Here is a 19,042-nt window from a genome sequence, read left to right as displayed (position 1 = left end):
GATTTGAAAAAATAAAATAAAAAAATAAACATGGGTTATAGCCCATCGTTTTTTTTTATTTTGAAAAAAAATGTTAACCTCGTTTTTCATCGTTTTCGACCATGGGCTATAGCCCCTACCGTACGGCATACTATAGCAAGCCGTTTTTCATTATTTTTGAGGATTTGAAAAAAAAAGGTTAAAAAATTAAAAAAATTAAAAAACATGGGTTATAGCCCATCGTTTTTTGAATTTTTGAATATTTTTTTAACCTCGTTTTTTGAATTTTTGAACATGGGCTATATCCCCTACCGTACGGCATACTATAGCACGCCGTTTTTCATCATTTTTGAGGATTTGAAAACATTTCAAAATTTAAAAAAAACATGGGTTAGATAGCCCATCGTTTTTTGAATTTTTGGAAAAAAAAATGTTAACCTTGTTTTTCATCATTTTCGACCATGGGCTATAGCCCCTACCGTACGGCATACTATAGCAAGCCGTTTTTCATTATTTTTGAGGATTTGAAAAAAAAGAAAAAAAACATGGGTTAAAGCCCATCGTTTTTTTTAATTTTGAAAAAAAATGTTAACCTCGTTTTTCATCGAGTTATAGTCCATCGTTTTTGAAAATTTGAAAAAAAATGTTAACCTCGTTTTTCATCATTTTCGACCATGGGCTATAGCCCCTACCGTACGGCATACTATAGCAAGCCGTTTTTCATTATTTTTGAGGATTTGAAAAAATAAAATAAAAAAATAAACATGGGTTATAGCCCATCGTTTTTTTTTATTTTGAAAAAAAATGTTAACCTCGTTTTTCATCGTTTTCGACCATGGGCTATAGCCCCTACCGTACGGCATACTATAGCAAGCCGTTTTTCATTATTTTTGAGGATTTGAAAAAAAAAGGTTAAAAAATTAAAAAAATTAAAAAACATGGGTTATAGCCCATCGTTTTTTGAATTTTTGAATATTTTTTTAACCTCGTTTTTTGAATTTTTGAACATGGGCTATATCCCCTACCGTACGGCATACTATAGCACGCCGTTTTTCATCATTTTTGAGGATTTGAAAACATTTCAAAATTTAAAAAAAACATGGGTTAGATAGCCCATCGTTTTTTGAATTTTTGGAAAAAAAAATGTAACCTCGTTTTTCATGATTTTTGAACATGGGCTATAGCCCCTACCGTACGGCATACTATAGCACGCCGTTTTTCATCATTTTTGAGGATTTGAAAAAAAATCTAAATAAAAAAAAAACATGGGCCCATCGTGAATTAAAAATAATAATAATTAACCTTGTTTTTCATCCTTTTGGAACACTGGCTATAGCCCCTACCGTACGGCATACTATAGCACGCCGTTTTTCATCATTTTTGAGGATTTGAAAAAAAATCAAAATTTCAAAAAAACATGGGCCCATCGTGAATTAAAAATAATAATAATTAACCTTGTTTTTCATCCTTTTGGAACATGGGCTATAGCCCCTACCGTACGGCATACTATAGCACGCCGTTTTTCATCATTTTTGAGGATTTGAAAAAAAATCTAAATTTAAAAAAACATGGGTTATAGCCCATCGTTTTTTTAATTTTTGGAAAAAAAAATGTAACCTCGTTTTTCATGATTTTTGAACATGGGCTATAGCCCCTACCGTACTGCATACTATAGCACGCCGTTTTTCATCATTTTTGAGGATTTGAAAAAAAATCAAAATAAAAAAAAACATGGGTTATAGCCCATCGTTTTTTGAAAATTTGAATTTTTTTTTAACCTCGGTTTTCATAATTTTTGAACACTGGTTATAGCCCCTACCGTACGGCATACTATAGCACGCCGTTTTTCATCATTTTTGAGGATTTGAAAAAAATGAGTAAAAAAAAAATTGGTTATAGCCCATCGTTTTTTGAATTTTTGACCATGGGCTATAGCCCATATCGTATGGCATACTGTAGCACGCAGTTTTTCATCATTTTTGAGGATTAAAAAAAAAAAAAAAAACGAAAAAAAACATGGGTTATAGCCCATCGTTTTTTTAATTTTTGATTATTCTTTTTTAACCTCGTTTTTCATAATTTTTGACCATGGGCTATAGCCCATACCGTACGGCATACTATAGCACGCCGTTCTTCATCATTTTTGAGGATTTGAAAAAAACAAAACAAAAAAAAACATGGGTTATAGCCCATCGTTTTTTGAATTTTTGAAAAAACATTATCCTCGTTTTTCATCATTTTTGACCATCCCACTCAGCAATAGCCGGCTATTAGACGTGCGTCTAAAAATGGGATAAAAAACGTCAAAAAATAGACATCTAAAAAACTTTCATTTTTAGACGTGTTTTAGACGTTTTTTATCCCATTTTTAGATGCTCGTCTAATAGCCCATATCGTACGGCATACTGTAGCACGCCGTTTTTCATCATTTTTGAGGATTTTAAAAAAAATCTAAATTTCAAAAAACATGGGTTATAGCCCATCGTTTTTTGAATTTTTGAAAAAAAAAATTTAACCTCGTTTTTCATGATTTTTGAACATGGGCTATAGCCCCTACCGTACGGCATACTATAGCACGCCGTTTTTCATCATTTTTTAGGATTTGAAAAAAAATCAAAATAAAAAAAAACATGGGTTATAGCCCATCGTTTTTTGAAAATTTGAAAAAAAGATTTACCTCGTTTTTCATCATTTTTGAACACTGGCTATAGCCCCTACCGTACGGCATACTATAGCACGCCGTTTTTCATAATTTTTGAGAATTTGAAAAAAATGAGAAAAAAAAAATTGGTTATAGCCCATCGTTTTTTGAATTTTTGATTTTTTTTTAATCCTCGTTTTTCATCATTTTTGACCATGGGCTATAGCCCATACAGTACGGCATACTATAGCACGCCGTTCTTCATAATTTTTGAGGATTTGAAAAAAAAATTAAAAAAAAAAAAAAAACATGGGTTATATAGCACAAACTTTGGCATGCTACAAGTCCTACATACTTACACCTAGAAACCACATTCAAGCCCATTTAGGTTCATCTGATGGTGGACATGCAATTTGCATGTTTGCCTGAAAAGTAATTGATGTCTCCCTTTTAAAGGGATTGTGACATTAAAAAAAAGGTTTTGGAATTGTTCTTATTTTGTTTAGGTTTTCTAAGCTCAATTGCACCCAAAAAACATGAACTTTTAACATTCAGTAGATTTTCTGTGATCTGGGGTTTTCTGGCTCAAACAGGTGCTCTGATTTTCCTGCTGTTTGTGATGTAAGATCCTGCAAATCCCATATATGTCAATGGGATTTGCCAGCAGTTGTCACTGTTTTCACTGTGTTGCCTGTTTTCATTGTAGCTCAAAAGGCTTCCAAACCCCAAAGAAAACTTCAGACCACAGAAAATCCACTGAATGTTCAAAGTTCAGGTTTTTTGGGTGTAATTGAGGTCATAAAACCTAAAATAAAAATAAAAATACTGATACTGATAACTGATACCTGTCCATTCAACAGCCTCAAAAATTAAGGCCCGGCCCTATACCTGGGGCCTCATCAAACCCTGTACACTCAAGACACTGCCCCCCTTAGATCTCCATACTGTATATGGAGTTGACCCGTTCTGACATTCCATATTATGCCAAATTGCCAGCAGTCTTCTGTCACCCAGGTGGATGCATGCACGCGACCTTGCCACGTTTCACCCTCAGGGCGTCTTACTGGTATAATTGTGGATTTTTACTGTATGTCATATATAATTTTAGGGCATTATGACCGTTTCAGAAATCAACACAGTAAAACAAATGTAAACAGATGCACATGTAACTTTCTTTCAGTATTTATTACACAATATAGTACAGTCCTGATCAAAAAGAATTTAAAAAGCTGATTTGTGAATAAATAAATCTGTAACATGGATACAGTGTGGACAAAATAGTTAGAGATGGAAGTGGCATTAGCTAATGGGAAGCACAAAAATAAAAATGACAGTTTACATATTTTCACATTTAGTAAGCAGTCTAGAAGTAAACAAGTCATTTTCATGAGCATCAACAATGTTACATGACAGAAACGGACAGGTGCAAAGCAAAGCGTAGAATGAGTGAGAAGGCTTCAATCCCATTACATCACAATGTACTACTGTAGAACATAAAGAGTTAGGGCCCTGGTGCTTTACCAAACAATACTGTGAAACTAACTTTGGTATAAAAACTAAATTAGGCCAACAGTGTGACATACTTGTTATAGCATTGAATTCAAAGGGTTTATTTACCTACAATTGACTGTACAACGCCAAAGAGCAGAAATTCTACCAGGGGAAAAGAGGGGGAAAAAAAGATTCACTAGGTATTGGTATATTATTGGATGGTAAGTAACTAAAGTTCTGCTAAAATGTGGATGAAATGTAATACTAGAACTTTGAATTACACAACAATGTGTGCCATTTGCCTTTGTAGGGCATTGTATTCCATTGGTCACACTATTGTTGCGCCTGATTTATACTTTGTTGTGTAAACACAATGTGCAATAAATCTGGCTTTAGACTGCTTACTAATGGGCAAAGTACAAGTGAAGTCGAACTGCAAGGAATAAACCACTAATAAGGTCAGAAATGAGATCAACAGACGACAGCGCCAGCACTTCATCTACTGATCCTCAGTCCTGTCTCACAGCCCCCCACTCGTTAGTCACACAGTGGCCAAACGGACATCGAAATGAGTTAAACCAGAAATTGTCAGTTGACACGTGGGCAGAAGCTCGAGCTTTGTGGCTATAAGAATTAAACAGTCATACTGGGAGTGTACGGTAACTCAGAGGAGGTGGTTGTGCAAAACACTGTATTCACAAATATATATATTTAAAAGGAACAAAATGGCCATGTGTGTAAAGCCTGACTGCATTACACTACATTACAGTTGTTAAATGCCATCAGGTAAGTCTAGGCTATATAATCCACACTGCCCAAACAGTTAAAGCTTAAAACAGAATAAAATAAAGTACAAAATTAGGATATGCCGTAATAACAATAAGCAGGGGTTTACACAAAACAAGGCAAAATGGAAAAAAAAGTATTGAATCAATGTCCCCAAATAGTTGTGAAATGTCAATGGAACGGGCCTGCGTAGAAATCAGCCTAGTAGGAAATGCCCTTCTATTCACTACAAGGCAAGAAATCACATTATGAAAAATGTAGGACATGGATTAAGGGCCATTCACACTGAGCACTATAACTATAATGATAACTATAACCATGAGTCCCCATATAATTTAGTTATAGTGCTCAGTGTGAATGGCCCTAAACGGTGGTGGTGACCACTGTTGAATCATATTTAGTTAGGTATCCAGGAGATGGGATAGTTTCCTCAGCCAAGGTGTGGCGTTAGAATATCATATCATTTAGAGCATAATTGAATTCATGTGAAAGTGACATGTCTTCTAGCATAAATTAGGTTTAACCAGATGAAATTAGGCTTAATCCAAATATACATCTTTCATATTTAGTTCAATCAAGCATTACCATGACAGCCTTATATTAGAAAAGTAAAGACAAGAAAGAGACATATGAATCAAAAGAGAAAAATGCATGCTTATCCATTGGCTGTAGAATTGGTGACCTCTCAGCACGGTCAGTCATTTTTGAGTGGAGCAAACCACTCCAAGGAACAGCAATGTCCGTGTTAACCTATGTGTGTGGCTATGAGTACCAGACAGTAGGGGCAAAAGTGGCGCTGTTGTGCCAGAAACGGAGAGAGAGATAGTGTTGCACTGTTGCCTAGTGCTAATTACACAGAGACAGAGATAGAGAGAGAGAGAGAGGCAGGGGGAGAGGGGAGTTGCACCACTCAGTTCACACAGGTGTGATTTCTTTCTATATTAACAGGAGGTGGTTATATGTTATACTGGCTAATGAGAGAGGTAGTGCCTGTAACAGAACTGGAATTCTTAAGGACTGGCCACCATTTAGACTACCTCCCTCCAAAGCTAATTTGATTCCCTCCCAAAATAAACACTGAGTTAGTCTATTCTAATACTCTAGTATAAGGGCTGGGTGTTTTGTTCTTCTGAGAATGACGTTTCTTATAATTACACACATAACCGGACTCATATCAAAGGCTTTTTCCTCCCATTGTCATTAATTCTGGTCCGCAGAGTGTTGGCGACGCAAGAGAATGAGCACGCTGAGATAAAGATACATCAAAACATAAAACTGTCATCACATAGTGACAAGATGAGCGACGTTGTATCCATTTTATATGCCGGTTTAAAAGGATATCATATGTCCCAAAATGGCTGAAAGGCCAGTGTAGCAGTCTGCACATGTATAGTATAGCTCTATATTGTCCAATAGGAACATTGTGTCGGATAAAGCCAAGAGAACAGAGGGGCAGGTTCACAGCTCCCCATGAAATAGAGGTTGAAGCAACGTTTGAAGGATTGATGCATGTGATGACATGGGAAGGCATGACAAGGTGCTTTGCCCCGCCCCTATCACACGCACACCGGGGAAAAGGTTACTGGGCATCTCTCAGACCGAATGTTGGGCGAGCTCATGGTCACTGGAGGAGCTGGTCTGCCTCTCCACCCCTCGCTGGGCCTTACAGGCGGCTATCTTAACTTGATAGCCACCCTTCTTCTCAAAGTATTCCACCAGGTCCGGCTCGGTCAGCAGCGAGGCCAGCACCTGCTCGAAGGTTATCGACCAGTCGCCGTCCATCACGCTTCCCCGCCTCTGCTCGCCAGAGCCAATCAGCACCGTGTCGTCGGTGAGGTCTTCGCACTGCAGCGAGCCGGCGCTCACCATGGAGTAGGAGGAGACGGACGTGTCGTCTTCCTTGGCCTCCTCGTCCGATGTCTGCTGGGGCGAGGTCTCCAGCTGAGCTTCTGCCAGAGCCTTACAGACCTGAGACTGTCCCGGCGCTCCTTCCCCGGTCCAGCCCTCTTTTTCAGGCTCGGTGTCAGGCGGGAGCGGGGCCGGAGCCGGGGCTTGGGTGGGAGCCTGAGGGTTGGTGTCCGTTTTCTTGGAACCATTGTTGGTAAACTTCTTGCCAACCTCTCCGATGCGGAGTAGCAGGCTGGCTACGGTGGCAATGGCATGGTACAACTCCTGCTCCAGGGGGTCTTGACTGAACATGTTGTACAGAGTTTTGCACAACTCAATGAACTGCTCCTGGAAAAAGAGACCAATTAAATAGTTTATTTTATTGTATTTATTAATTCTACAAAAAAAAAAGATCCACAAATCCAGAAATGCCACTAAAAATCTCTGTGTGCAGGGACATTAAGGCCTCATTTAGGTTAAAGGGAAATATAGAACATGCAAGTGGTTTGTGAGTTTGTTCCGCCATTCGCAGCCACATACAGTTAAAGGTGTGCCTGTATAACTTTACACAGTAAAAAGCCTCAGTGTTCATTTATCCTTTTGAAAACTCAGTATTGAATGAATACTGAATGTTTTATGGTTTATTATGCAACACGTAGTTTGGAGGAAGCAATCTCTGATTGGTAACTTGAAATAGCCATCTAGCCGTGCTTAAACAGTATTATGGACCACCTAATCAAAACATAAAAATCAGCTGTGCTGAGTCTTGCAGAGCTGGCTGTCGGCTGAGTGGCTAGGTTAGCAGTTTGCATGGGATATTTTCCGTCATAGTGGCTAAATCTGGCATAAAAAAACATGAATTTCTGTAGAATATCTTAGTTACAATGAAAATGTACCTAGATTATTGGCACTTCAGCGCTGCTTACGGAACTCAGCTAAAGCCTCGTTCGCAACGCTGTCGTGTATCACATATAACTCACACCCTCTCATGTAATATTGAATAATCGTATCCTGATTATGAGTGTATCGTGATTCGTGACACCGCAAATAGTGATCCTAGGCCAGTATGTCCCACTACAGTACAGTACACCATGTCAGAATGGTGAACCAATATTATCCAGCGCAAGCTCCATGCGCAACCCACCCCTCTAGACCAGAAAGCATGCTACCAACTGCCTAGTGCTGTCACTGCCGTGTACAAAACACTATTGTTATTTGAATCAATTGAATCATTTGTTTTTTAGATTCTTATAATTTGTGCCTATAATGACAAGCCTGGAATACACCCGTTTGATAGTGGTTGAGTGTCCTTTGTACCATACAGTCTATGTTTGTACCTGGTTCATCCTGGGAATGTCTTTGATGCTTTCCTTCCTGGGTTCGTTCTCCTTGGCCCACATCCTCAGATAGTACTTGTAGTCTTTCACCTTTTCTTCTGAAAGCCACACATGCATAGTAGGGTTGTTGTAAGAAGTGGTGGAAATAGTACTTTTTCACTACAGTAAAAGTATCAATACTGCAATGTAGAACTACTACATTTCAAGTACAAGTCCGGTGTTCAAATTGTACTTGAGTAAAAGTACAAAAGTATTGGCATCACAAAGTACCACAAGTAGAAAGTACGCACTAGTCACTAATACTACTATGCAGAATGTCCCATTTCTGAAAATAGATCTACAAGCATTGTAGATCTGCGATCACACATTGTGAGCTTGTAGATCGGTTATTTTCAAATGCCCAAAATGTGTATAAGTAACTAGTAACTAAAGTTGTCAAATAAATGTAGTGGAGTAAAAGTACAATATTTCTCTCTGAAATGTAGTAGAGTAGAAGTGAAAGTACTGTATATTGTACATACTCAAGTAAAGTACAAATACCTCACAATTTTACTTAAGTACAGTACTTAAGTAAAAGTACTTTCCACCACTGGTTGTAACTTGGAAGAAGCTGGTTTTGAGCTTCTCTGCATGACAACCATACACTGGACACTCAGGCGCAATGTTAAATTCATCCACCAGAGTGCGCAATTTGCCAATAAATCCTTTTCTATAGCTTCTACTGAAATGTATTGGCAGTGGCCACCATATTGTGGTGCCACAGATAGAAAACCCATTATTATTTTCCCATAGAGATTTCTGAAAACATTAATATTATGATTCACTAGGAGCCTTGGTTCCAAACTTAAAATAATTTATAATAATGATATTACTGTAGATATACTATTATCGCTGTCGAGAGGAAACCACCTAACCATTTTTGAGGGTTCCGTTTTTCCCCCCATAAATGAATGCAATTGAACACCCTTGATGTCTGTGTGTTGGTTACAAAAATATTGAACCAATGAAAAGTATTAAAAAGAGCTTCAGACAAAAGCTCTTAACTCCATTGGACCCTCAATTTGTCTGCTAAAGCATCCAACTCCCTCTCATGATTTAGAAAACACAGGACATGATGTTAAGTCCATGAACGTTTTGAGGCATGACATTTTGTAGCATCGGTATTAATGGGTTTAGACTATACAATATGCTGAGAAACATGGTTTTACCCTTCTTGTCTTCGCCATCTCCATTGTCATCACCAGCATCTTTGTCCTCCTCTCCTGCAGATGAAAGAGATCACCATCATCATGAAAAACATCACAGCAGATTATTGTACAAGGTGAGAAAAAGATTCTCTTCAAGTCAGAGAGGAATACTAACTACATTATGAAGTATGACCCGTGTATTAAATAGAATTGTGGCATATGAAATAACAGCTATGGTGTATGAAGTATGACTAATATGGGGGTTTATAAACAAGTGAATGGAGGAGATATTGTAGTGCATGTACGTTTAACTATTGTATAGCGGCTGGATTTAATCATCCATTCCCTTAAGAGTGTCTGTCGCTGCTACTTCATGGAGTACTGCAAAAGTCTGCAGGATAAATATGAAAGCCTCAGAGTTTCTGAATAGAGACGTGACATGAAACAGAGAAAGGGGAAGGTCCAGATCACACAGCGGAAAATAAGGTATGAAACAAGAGGTGTGTTCACTTCACTGCAACCAGTGTCGTACCACAATGCATCAGAGAGGAAATGAGAGGGTGACTTCAAAGAATAATTTGATCAAGCTCTTTCAGTGCTCCGTGTGTAGGATATTAGCCAAGGAAGTCTCAGCAGGAAGGTAAACAATAATAATTGCCATGGTTATTTAACTCAGTTGTAGCCCTTTCAGCATCTGAGGGTTACTGCCAATGCCCAATTCAAATGTTACTTAAACAGAGTTGCTAACCTAAGCCCGCCCGTCCTTCACACAGAGAGCACTATATGCTGACCAAAAGCATCTCTGTGTCACAAAGACACAAACCTGAGGTCACTTCCTGCTGTGCCAGGAAGTCCAAATCAGACAGGAAGGGAGATTCTGGAGTTGCAGGAGAAATGGAACGGAAACAAAGTATGGACAGAGAGAGAGAAAAAGAGAGAGAACATTTATGCAGTGCGAGTGTGAAAGGGATTACAGGATGGGCAGATGAGACATGGTTCTGTTATTAAGAAGATTCCATTAAGACCTGGAATGCATCTGTGTCACCTTAGCTTTTAAACACTTTAACCATTATTTTAAACTTTAGCTATTGAAAAATAGCAGATATACAAGCTCATAGGGTGGCAGAGAGTGCCGTGCTACAAGCTTGTAGATCTGCTATTTTTGAAAATTTGGGAACATTTGTGCAAATCTTGGCTTCTGGGGGTCCCTAGAACAAAATATTTTTCAGTCCTTGACATTAAAAAGTTTGAGAACCACTGACAGAGAAAACGTTTTTCAGAAAACTGTTAAGATTTAAAAAACATTTGTAGAATCGGGTCCTCAGGTCTTAACGGGGTAAGAAGGATGACTCCAGGAGATTTGTCATGCACAGAAAACATGCCAAGAAACAGGAAACTGGGACACCCCATCAGGTGGAAAGCAATCAGTTCAGGCAAGTGACATCCATTCCATAACGGGATACAACTGGCCTCTCAGACATGTAAGATTATCTATCTAACATGATGAAAGGAAAAGTAGCTGGACCTTTGTTGTCAATTAAGATCAAGGCATCTAGGATTTGGAGTGATCATCCACTAGGAGAATTTAGGATGGAAGAATCTGTCATCTCTTCTCAAAATGACATATTTCTATAGTGTATTCCCATTACACTTGTCTAACTGTCACTGATACATGTCTGCCATTTCATTGTATAAACCTTTATATAGGTCTTATTATCTTGATGACAAAACATAGCAATCTGACTTTATGCATAATTGTGTACCTGGGTGAGGCTTAAGGTCAGAACTGTGTCAAATGGTTGCTTCAAACTAGTGCTCCATGAGTTCAATTATAATCCTGTTTTTTTTTTTAGCTTGACTCACAATACAGCAGGCAACCACGACTGGACAAAACATCTAAAAGTACAAATATTATTTTGCCCAAACGCGTTTCACAATGTGTCACAAAACAATGTGCTGTTATTGAGACAACAGTGCATGTGTTACGTGTGTGTGTGTGTGTGTGTGTGTACCCTGTGGAGTGTCATCAGTAAAGAACTGTGCTGCCTCCAGAGCAGACTCCGCTTCCTCAGGACATAATGCTGAAAGATAAAGGCAAGCTCTGTTAATCCATACATTCATAAACAAACACATGGCCAGCAGTTAAAGCAGCCTGGAGTCACAGCATATCCATGACTCTGTCTATAAGTAGCCTTGCCGAGCCATGAGGCCCATAGGGCAGGAGCCTATCTCCTGTTTCTGTAGCGTGAGGCAGCTTGATGTACAAGTGCATCCCCTGGACATGACGCTAGTATGTCGCAGGTACTTACCCCCAATCCAACCCTTGATGCTGAGTGTCAAGCAGGGAGGCACTGGGTCCCATTTGGTATGACCCGGCCAGGTATTGAACCCCGACCTCCCAGTCTCAGGGCGGACATTCTAACCACAAGGCCACTGAGCTGGTAGACTCCGTCTATAAATCACCAAAAATGGCCTCTATGTCTCTATCTATCGATATACACTTAATTTGGCCAAATAGAGATAGTGATCTTTATTAATTACTCCAATGTACATACGGTATGTAAACTAAATTCGTTCCTTTTTATTTTGCTTCACCTTTGCTGGTGCACATCTTTTGTGCCATTTTCTTTCATGGTTGGAGGTCTATTTCATGATACAATTTAGGCATTTAGCAGACGCTCTTAATCCAGACCGACTTGCATTAAGCAAGAACAAAAAAGCATGGCAATACATCATAAAAAGTAGTTTTCATGAAACATGCATAAGCTAAGAACGTAACAGTGGAATCTCTATGTGATGAATGAAACTACCAGTATACATATAAACTATACATATATACTATACTATATGTATATATATATATATATATATATATATATATATAAAGTGCTATGACTACATACAATGCAATTCTAGTGCGGTCTACATCACATGCTAAGTCTGTATAAAATGCTATCTAAGTCTACAAAAAGTGCTATCTAAGGGGCTAGGGTAAGTGCTACAGGCCATGATGAGTCTGAAGTCTGAAAAGGTGGGTTTTCAGACTACGGCGGAAGATTGGGAGTAAGGCTGCAGTTCTGATTGTAATGGGAAGTGCATTCCATAGTTTTGGAGTCAGAAGGGAGAAGAGTTTGGGACGTGTGGGCGTTGTCTCTGCGTTTTTAGTAAGGGTACTTCCAGCTTCCCTGCATAGGCTGATCTGAGTGCATGGGAGGGTTTGTAGGGTTCGATCATACTTGCAAGATATGGGGGAGCCATACCTTTGGTTGCTTTGAATGCCAGCATCAGAGTTTTGTATTCTGTGCGGGCAGCGACCGGGAGCCAGTGGAGGGAGCGGAGAAGGGGGGAGACATGTGAGAATTTTGGCTGGTTGAAGACCAAGCGAGCTGCGGCATTTTGGATCAGTTGGAGAGGTTTAAGTGCACATGCCAGTAGGCCAGTAAGGAGGGAGTTACAATAGTCAAGTTTTGACAAGACTGTTGTCTGGATTAGGAGCTGGGCTGACTCCTGGGTGAGGAACGGTCTAATTCGTCGTATGTTATGTGAACCTACAGGATCAAGTGACAGCTGTGATGTGTGTTTTGAACGAGAGCTGACTGTCCAGGACAACACCAAGGTTTCTGGCTGTTGGGACAGACGTTACCAGGGCGTTGTCTACGGAAATAGTTAGCTCCCGCATAGGGCAGGACTTAGCTGGGATGATGTCATGCACATACAGTAGCAGCATGAGCTGTGCCTGGTCTACTTTTGAGGGGACAGTAGATAGAGATAAACAGTCTTATGTTGCTATTTTATAAGCAAATGTATTTTCTTAACGAATACTTACATTGAAACGCTTTAGTGTCTATATTATTTTGCTTGGTTTATACAGCACTACATTGGATTCTTGACATTATTTAGTTGACCGCTTACCCTGATGCTGTAAAACTAGCGTTCATGCCACTTTGGTCGTTCTGGATAAAAGTGTCTGTTAAATGGCCAAATTGTAATTGAACAAGCAGTGGTTACATTCTGCACAGAATGTACTAGATCTTTTTTTTCTTCAAGACTCCAGTTGTACACACACTGTACATTCACACACTAAAACCGCTTACTCATTTCCTATGCGTTTGCTGATATTTCCTGGGCTGTTGCTGTGTTCATTCTAACAACCCAGCCAGAGATAAGGCAACTGACAGAGATGAAATAAAATGTATGTGGACAGACCAGAGTAAATGTAAAATACTACTGTATGGAAGGTGTGGTCAGGACACTAACTTAAGCAAACTATCTATTAAAGTATTACTGTGTTACCTCTTAAAATGGTCAACCATTTGGCGGATGCCTGGGTGACTGACAACAGAAGTTTAATTAAACACACACACACACACACACACACACACACACACACACACACACACACACACAGTCACACACACAGAGCCTACCTGGTGGTAAGTGAAGCTTGTACAACAGTTTTAGTTTCTCCGTCATATCCCCATGGTACATCCCACCTGCAGGGGGGACAATGGAGAACTGAAATTCATCATAACATCAAAATCTACTCAAAATCTACTTTTGTTGACTTTTGGGATGAGTATTGTAGTATTAATTTATTTCCCTTCCTTTTCAACTACTGCTAAGATGCCTTTGACAAATGCCCCCAACTCTGTCAGCACCACATTAATGTTGCAGATTACAGGCCAATAGTGGAAGAAGAGCAGATATTATTCTGGCAGCTTCCAGTTCGAAATGCATTTCATCCAACTGACAACCAAACCCTGCAAATAGAGAGTATACACATGCATCACTTTTACACCGGGACACGCCGGTGAGCAGCAGGAGCATTGGATATGGCTCCATGGCCCTGCGTGCCACCCGTTTCTAAATTGCACATAATGCAGGAGGCAGCAGGAAGTTATGTTAATGAAAAGGCGCGCTTCCAAACTCTGCAACACTAAATCACCTGCACAGACTTTCTTGACAGAAAGTAGCTCATAACAAGTATATGGTGGATTATTATGAAACAAAAACATTGCAGACAGACTGGATAATTTAAGTTTCCCATACAGCTGCAATGTTGGTGAGGTATAATGTTGTTTAATACAATCAAATAGGACTTTTCTGTTTGGATGTATGGACTGTCAAGGCCAGAAAGTAGTTTTTTGCCACTGAGTAAGTGTTCCCGCATAACCGGGTATGATGAAGTCACATGCATGGCCTCTATAACAATGTGTTCATTTTCAACTAGCCTGGTAAACTTAATGTCCCAATCATTCAGCAAACACAGCTGGGCTGTTTATTAATCAGTTCTTCTTGTACTCGTGTCATTTTGATTCACAGTTTAGGGCTGAGCCATCTCCAGTCAACGATCATAATAGGTAACATTTTGTAATTAATTAATTACAAAATGTAATAACTTATAGATTACTGGTTTACAGATCCATGCTGAACAAAGGAGAATCAGTTGGCTTAATTTATACTTTGTCACTCATAATAATTCATTATTAACTCATGATTCTTAACCCTATCCTAGAGCACCACTCTTCAACTCACTCAGCCCGGTGACAAACTCCTTGAAGTTGATGAGTCCGTCTTTGTTCTTGTCCAGCAGGCGGAAGAGACGTGCAGCCAGGGTGACGGTGTGAACGCCACACTCCCAGGGCCCCAGGGCCCCAAAGAGCTGGGAGAACTGGCCCAGGTCAATGCGGTACTGTTCCAGGTACGGCAGGCTGGGGTCGTGGCGCTCTGCGGCCGTGGAACTCGCCCCCCAGTAGCAGCTTCTGATGTGTTTGGCCTGCAGGAGAAACAGGAGAAAAGGCACATTAATGATACATTAACCTTAGTCTTGGCATTACAAAATATTCACACATTTACAGACCATATATCATCATCATACTATAATTAACCGAATGTCTGAGTGTGTGTCTGTGTGTCAGAAACAGTGCCGTAACTCCTTACTGCCTGCACCAATCACTCCCACTTTTCACACAGGCATTGACCATATGAATATGGAGGGCGTAACGAAGCCCTTTTTTCGATTGGACACATTAATGATTATTAATTAATTTATTAGTCAACTACAAACGCACCCGGGCGCAGTACCCTTCACAGGGCAAATATCTCACAACGGGTAAGGACTAGTACTTATAATGCATGTAGTCATTATTGGCTTATTTCTCAAAATAAGACCAGTCCAGTACCCTTTGTATTTCTCCTAAATTACCCCTTAATTGCCAGAGATGAAACTTGGCTCCTCTAACAAAGGTGTCAGTGTAAATATGCTGGTCTTCCTCCAAAACAAGGATAAAGAGGACATACCGGTAGTTATCCTGGAAAAAAACGGTCCCTTTCTATTAAGTGTTCAAACTGAATTTTCTCATTTATTCTAAAACGGATGTGTCAATTACCCGGGTTACGTAGCATTATGAAAGTTTAATTAATGCCAGTGCTGATATTTATAGTCATTAATGCAACGGAAACAAGCTTCCCTTTCAAACCAAAGCAGCCAGTTATTTGAGCATGTTTTTCCCCCCACCTTAAAGAGACAGTAGAGATCCTCCAGTTCCTCGATACTGAAGGCAGACTCGGTCATGATGGCTCTAACCTGTGGAGAAACACAGTTATATATCCCTGAAACATCTTAGTGCACACCTGATCATGTATAATTCATTTATTAGAGTTTTTCTATGGTGAATTGTCATAGAAATTCAAAGTACTGAAAGGTTTTATTTAATTTCCTTTTGCTCTCTCAACCCCTCCTTTCCTAAGAAAATACCTGAGATTAACTGACTGAGGCAAAACCACAATAAGATCATTTATTACACGCCTTGGTTGAATACCTGATTCCGATTGGTCAATCGCTGAATTCAGCGGTGTGTAATTTATTGATAATGGCCGCTCCGCTCTACAACAGACCGCTGTCTAATCAAAGCCTCAGATGGCCAGCTTGACACTTCAAATCATTATCGTAAGCAAACAAGACGAGGCATTTCCTATACCTCGTTTTGTTGTTACTTTTGGGTCAATTTATTACTAAAGTAGCCATAAGTGGGATAATGTATGATTACGTGGCGGTAGTAGTTTAAAAAATAATGCCCTTCAGGATGATTATTATTTTTCAACAAGACAACTACCGCAGTGTCATACATTATCCCTTGCTTATTTCATTAATAATAATTGTGGCTAACATGCTTCATGACAATTTCAACTAGAAGGATGCAATTAGCAATTGCAAGTGTGCCTCTTGTAATTCTCAGCTCAATAAACAGATGAATTCCTAGGTCTTCATATCAGAACAGCAACAAATGATCGTCATCGGAATCTTGTGCCAAGAGCAAATTGCTGACGTAGGAACCCACCACACTCCTCTTAGCTGTGTCCTCCAACGACTGGATCACTTTTAACCTCTGTGTGAACCTCATTTTCTCAATGACGTCAGACCGCAGGCTGCCAAACTTCTGCTCCGTGAAAGACAGAGATAGAGGACAACATTAACAAATTATATTATAAAAAAGGTAAATTATATGATTTGATGCTGTGACAGTAAAGTGAAGGGATGATCGTAATGAGGTTATAACGTGGCATTAAACCAAATACGAAGTCTGACCTCATAGGAGGACTTGATGAGCTCAAAGATGTCAATCTCAGGAGGCGGTTCATCGCCACTGGTCAGCAAGGCGTGCAGGTGGGGGATGGGCGTGGAAACCGTTTGCTTATTTACAACATTATCCAGATAGCTGAGAGGCAGACAGAAACTCAATTAGCATGTTAATAAACGGTCACTGTAATGCCTGTCCTTCCCCAACAATAGCAGATGGGACTTCACAGTTTAACAGGCAGCATTACAAAAGGGAGTGTTTCCTGCTCTCCAGGGAAGGTGAATTTACTTTAACGGCTTCACCCAGCAGATGGCTGCTAAAAAGGCTCAGATGAGTGCACAGGGAGGGAGCAGTAAGGGGTTAAATCCCCCTCTCCGGTCCATTCTGATATTTGGACTGGATGAGCAGTGACCTCTGATTCGCAGACTATCCCCTTGGTCAAATCCACTACTTATTGTATGTCTTTAAATGTCTCAATGAATTGAATACTGTGCACAATGGACACTGTATAATCGTACCACTGTACTATTTGCAAACTATTAAAAAGTATTCAATCAAATCAAATCTACTTAACTCTGTGAGTGTACAAGTAGATCCAAATGGATCTCCAATGAGGATTATACATCTTTGCTCATGACTTGACAAAAAAGTAATCAAAGCGGTGTTGTTCTTTTGCCTTGCACTCCGTTCTATATTAAAATAAAAGTCTCCAATCCTCCAGTGCCTTCTTTATTCAGATGATGATGGGACCCCATGTGACGTTTTACCAATATCCAAGTTCCTCCACACATACCGTCCTAGGATGGTCATGGCCTCGCCCTCATCGTTGCACCCCAGCAGGGTGTCCATGTTGTCATGAAGCACGGCTAACGCCACCTAGAGGTACAGGTGGGACACTTGATTGATCAGAACAATTCTACCAAATAATTTCCCTTACAATTACATCTCCAGATAGGGCATGTAAAGACTACGTTACGAACACATTCCACAGACTGGAGCCGGCACTCCAAAGATGGTATGTTAACTGTGTCTTTATTCACGGTCACAAGAAATGTCTGCTGCCTGTAAATATTTATGGCTCTATAGGAATGTTTACTGTGCAAAAGCTGAATCAACGGTTGATTTATTTTTAGCAGGCTTCAGGCAATTTCCTCCCGTCTATTCCATTTAGTTGAAACTTTTAAACCCAATTTATGTTTGCACTTGGAGCTGAGGGGCTACAAGCTACATGATTTCTGACATTATATACGGTTGGTACTGAGAGAAATAGAAGCTGGACTGCTGGACCCTCTTCCTGGTAGTGAATTGCAATATTGATCTTTTTATGGCATGGCTCTTAAAGAGGGTACTAGGGTAGTATTCTGTATGTCAGTAGTTTTCAACCAGTGGTCCGGGGACCACCAGTGGTCCGGTAAGCGGTCCCCAGCTGATCTTTAACTCTTGAGAACTCATTTTACGCTACGAGTTAAAGGACAACTTTAGTTTTTTTCAACCAAGGTTCATGTTTCAGGTTGTTATTAGAGAAAGTAAAAGATGTGTGTAAACTTTTCTTCATTTGCTGCTTTCTTTCGTTTTAGGGATTTTAGCTGTTTTTGACAGGGGGGCGGGGGCATTCGAGCATGGGGCTAAATATGTATTTTTGTACAAGATTTTATAGCTTTATTGTTTTATTATTTACTCTACTCCTACTAAACCCCAAGAAATTACATCTGGCCACCAAAGATCACGAGATCTACTGAATGTGTCAAACTGACATATTGAGCCTATAACACAGTGTTGCTTCCCCCCAATAGGCTACCTTCACATTCAGTAGATCCTGTGAATTTCTGTGGCCAGATGTAATTTCCTGGGGTCTAGTAGGACTATAGTAAATAATAAAAAAATAAATCGCCATAATATTTTGTAAAGAAATACATATTTAGCCCCATGCTCGAATGCCCCCGCCCCCCTGGCAAAAACCACTAAAATCCCTAAAACGAAAGAAAGCAGCAAATGAATAAAAATGAACACTCATCTTTTACTTTCTCTAATAACAACCTAAAACATGAACCTTGGTTGAAAAAAACTAAAGTTGTCCTTTAAATTACATATTACATATAATTCTGGGGGTCCTATAGGAACATAGGAATTTCAGAAAACTGTCAGGATTTAGAA

At 39.6% G+C, this 19,042-nt stretch overlaps 1 protein-coding gene across 2 annotated transcripts in view; it reads right to left on the bottom strand.

The window, feature by feature from the left end:
- Positions 1-3,772: 3,772 nt before the first annotated feature.
- tbc1d9b (TBC1 domain family member 9b) overlaps positions 3,773-19,042 on the bottom strand; it is a 29,892-nt gene continuing 14,622 nt past the window's right edge. The window contains exons 13-23 of one of the 2 annotated variants that reach the window (XM_083785233.1): positions 17,682-17,764; positions 16,897-17,026; positions 16,649-16,747; positions 15,826-15,894; positions 14,844-15,084; positions 13,736-13,801; positions 11,321-11,389; positions 10,132-10,185; positions 9,330-9,383; positions 8,122-8,219; positions 3,773-7,132 (exon numbers count right to left, since the gene is read on the bottom strand). In XM_083785233.1, the coding sequence (XP_083641359.1) occupies positions 6,491-7,132; positions 8,122-8,219; positions 9,330-9,383; positions 10,132-10,185; positions 11,321-11,389; positions 13,736-13,801; positions 14,844-15,084; positions 15,826-15,894; positions 16,649-16,747; positions 16,897-17,026; positions 17,682-17,764 (1,605 nt within the window). In that variant the 3' untranslated portion in view covers positions 3,773-6,490. The remainder of the gene's footprint in view (positions 7,133-8,121; positions 8,220-9,329; positions 9,384-10,131; positions 10,186-11,320; positions 11,390-13,735; positions 13,802-14,843; positions 15,085-15,825; positions 15,895-16,648; positions 16,748-16,896; positions 17,027-17,681; positions 17,765-19,042) is intronic. The other variant, XM_083785234.1, reaches the window with a different exon arrangement.

This window comes from Protomyctophum parallelum, assembly GCF_964188405.1.
Source record: "Protomyctophum parallelum genome assembly, chromosome: 16".
Taxonomy (NCBI): Eukaryota; Metazoa; Chordata; class Actinopteri; order Myctophiformes; family Myctophidae; genus Protomyctophum; species Protomyctophum parallelum.
Note: the sequence above shows the minus strand (reverse complement) of the source record. Positions and strands in the feature narration are given on the sequence as shown.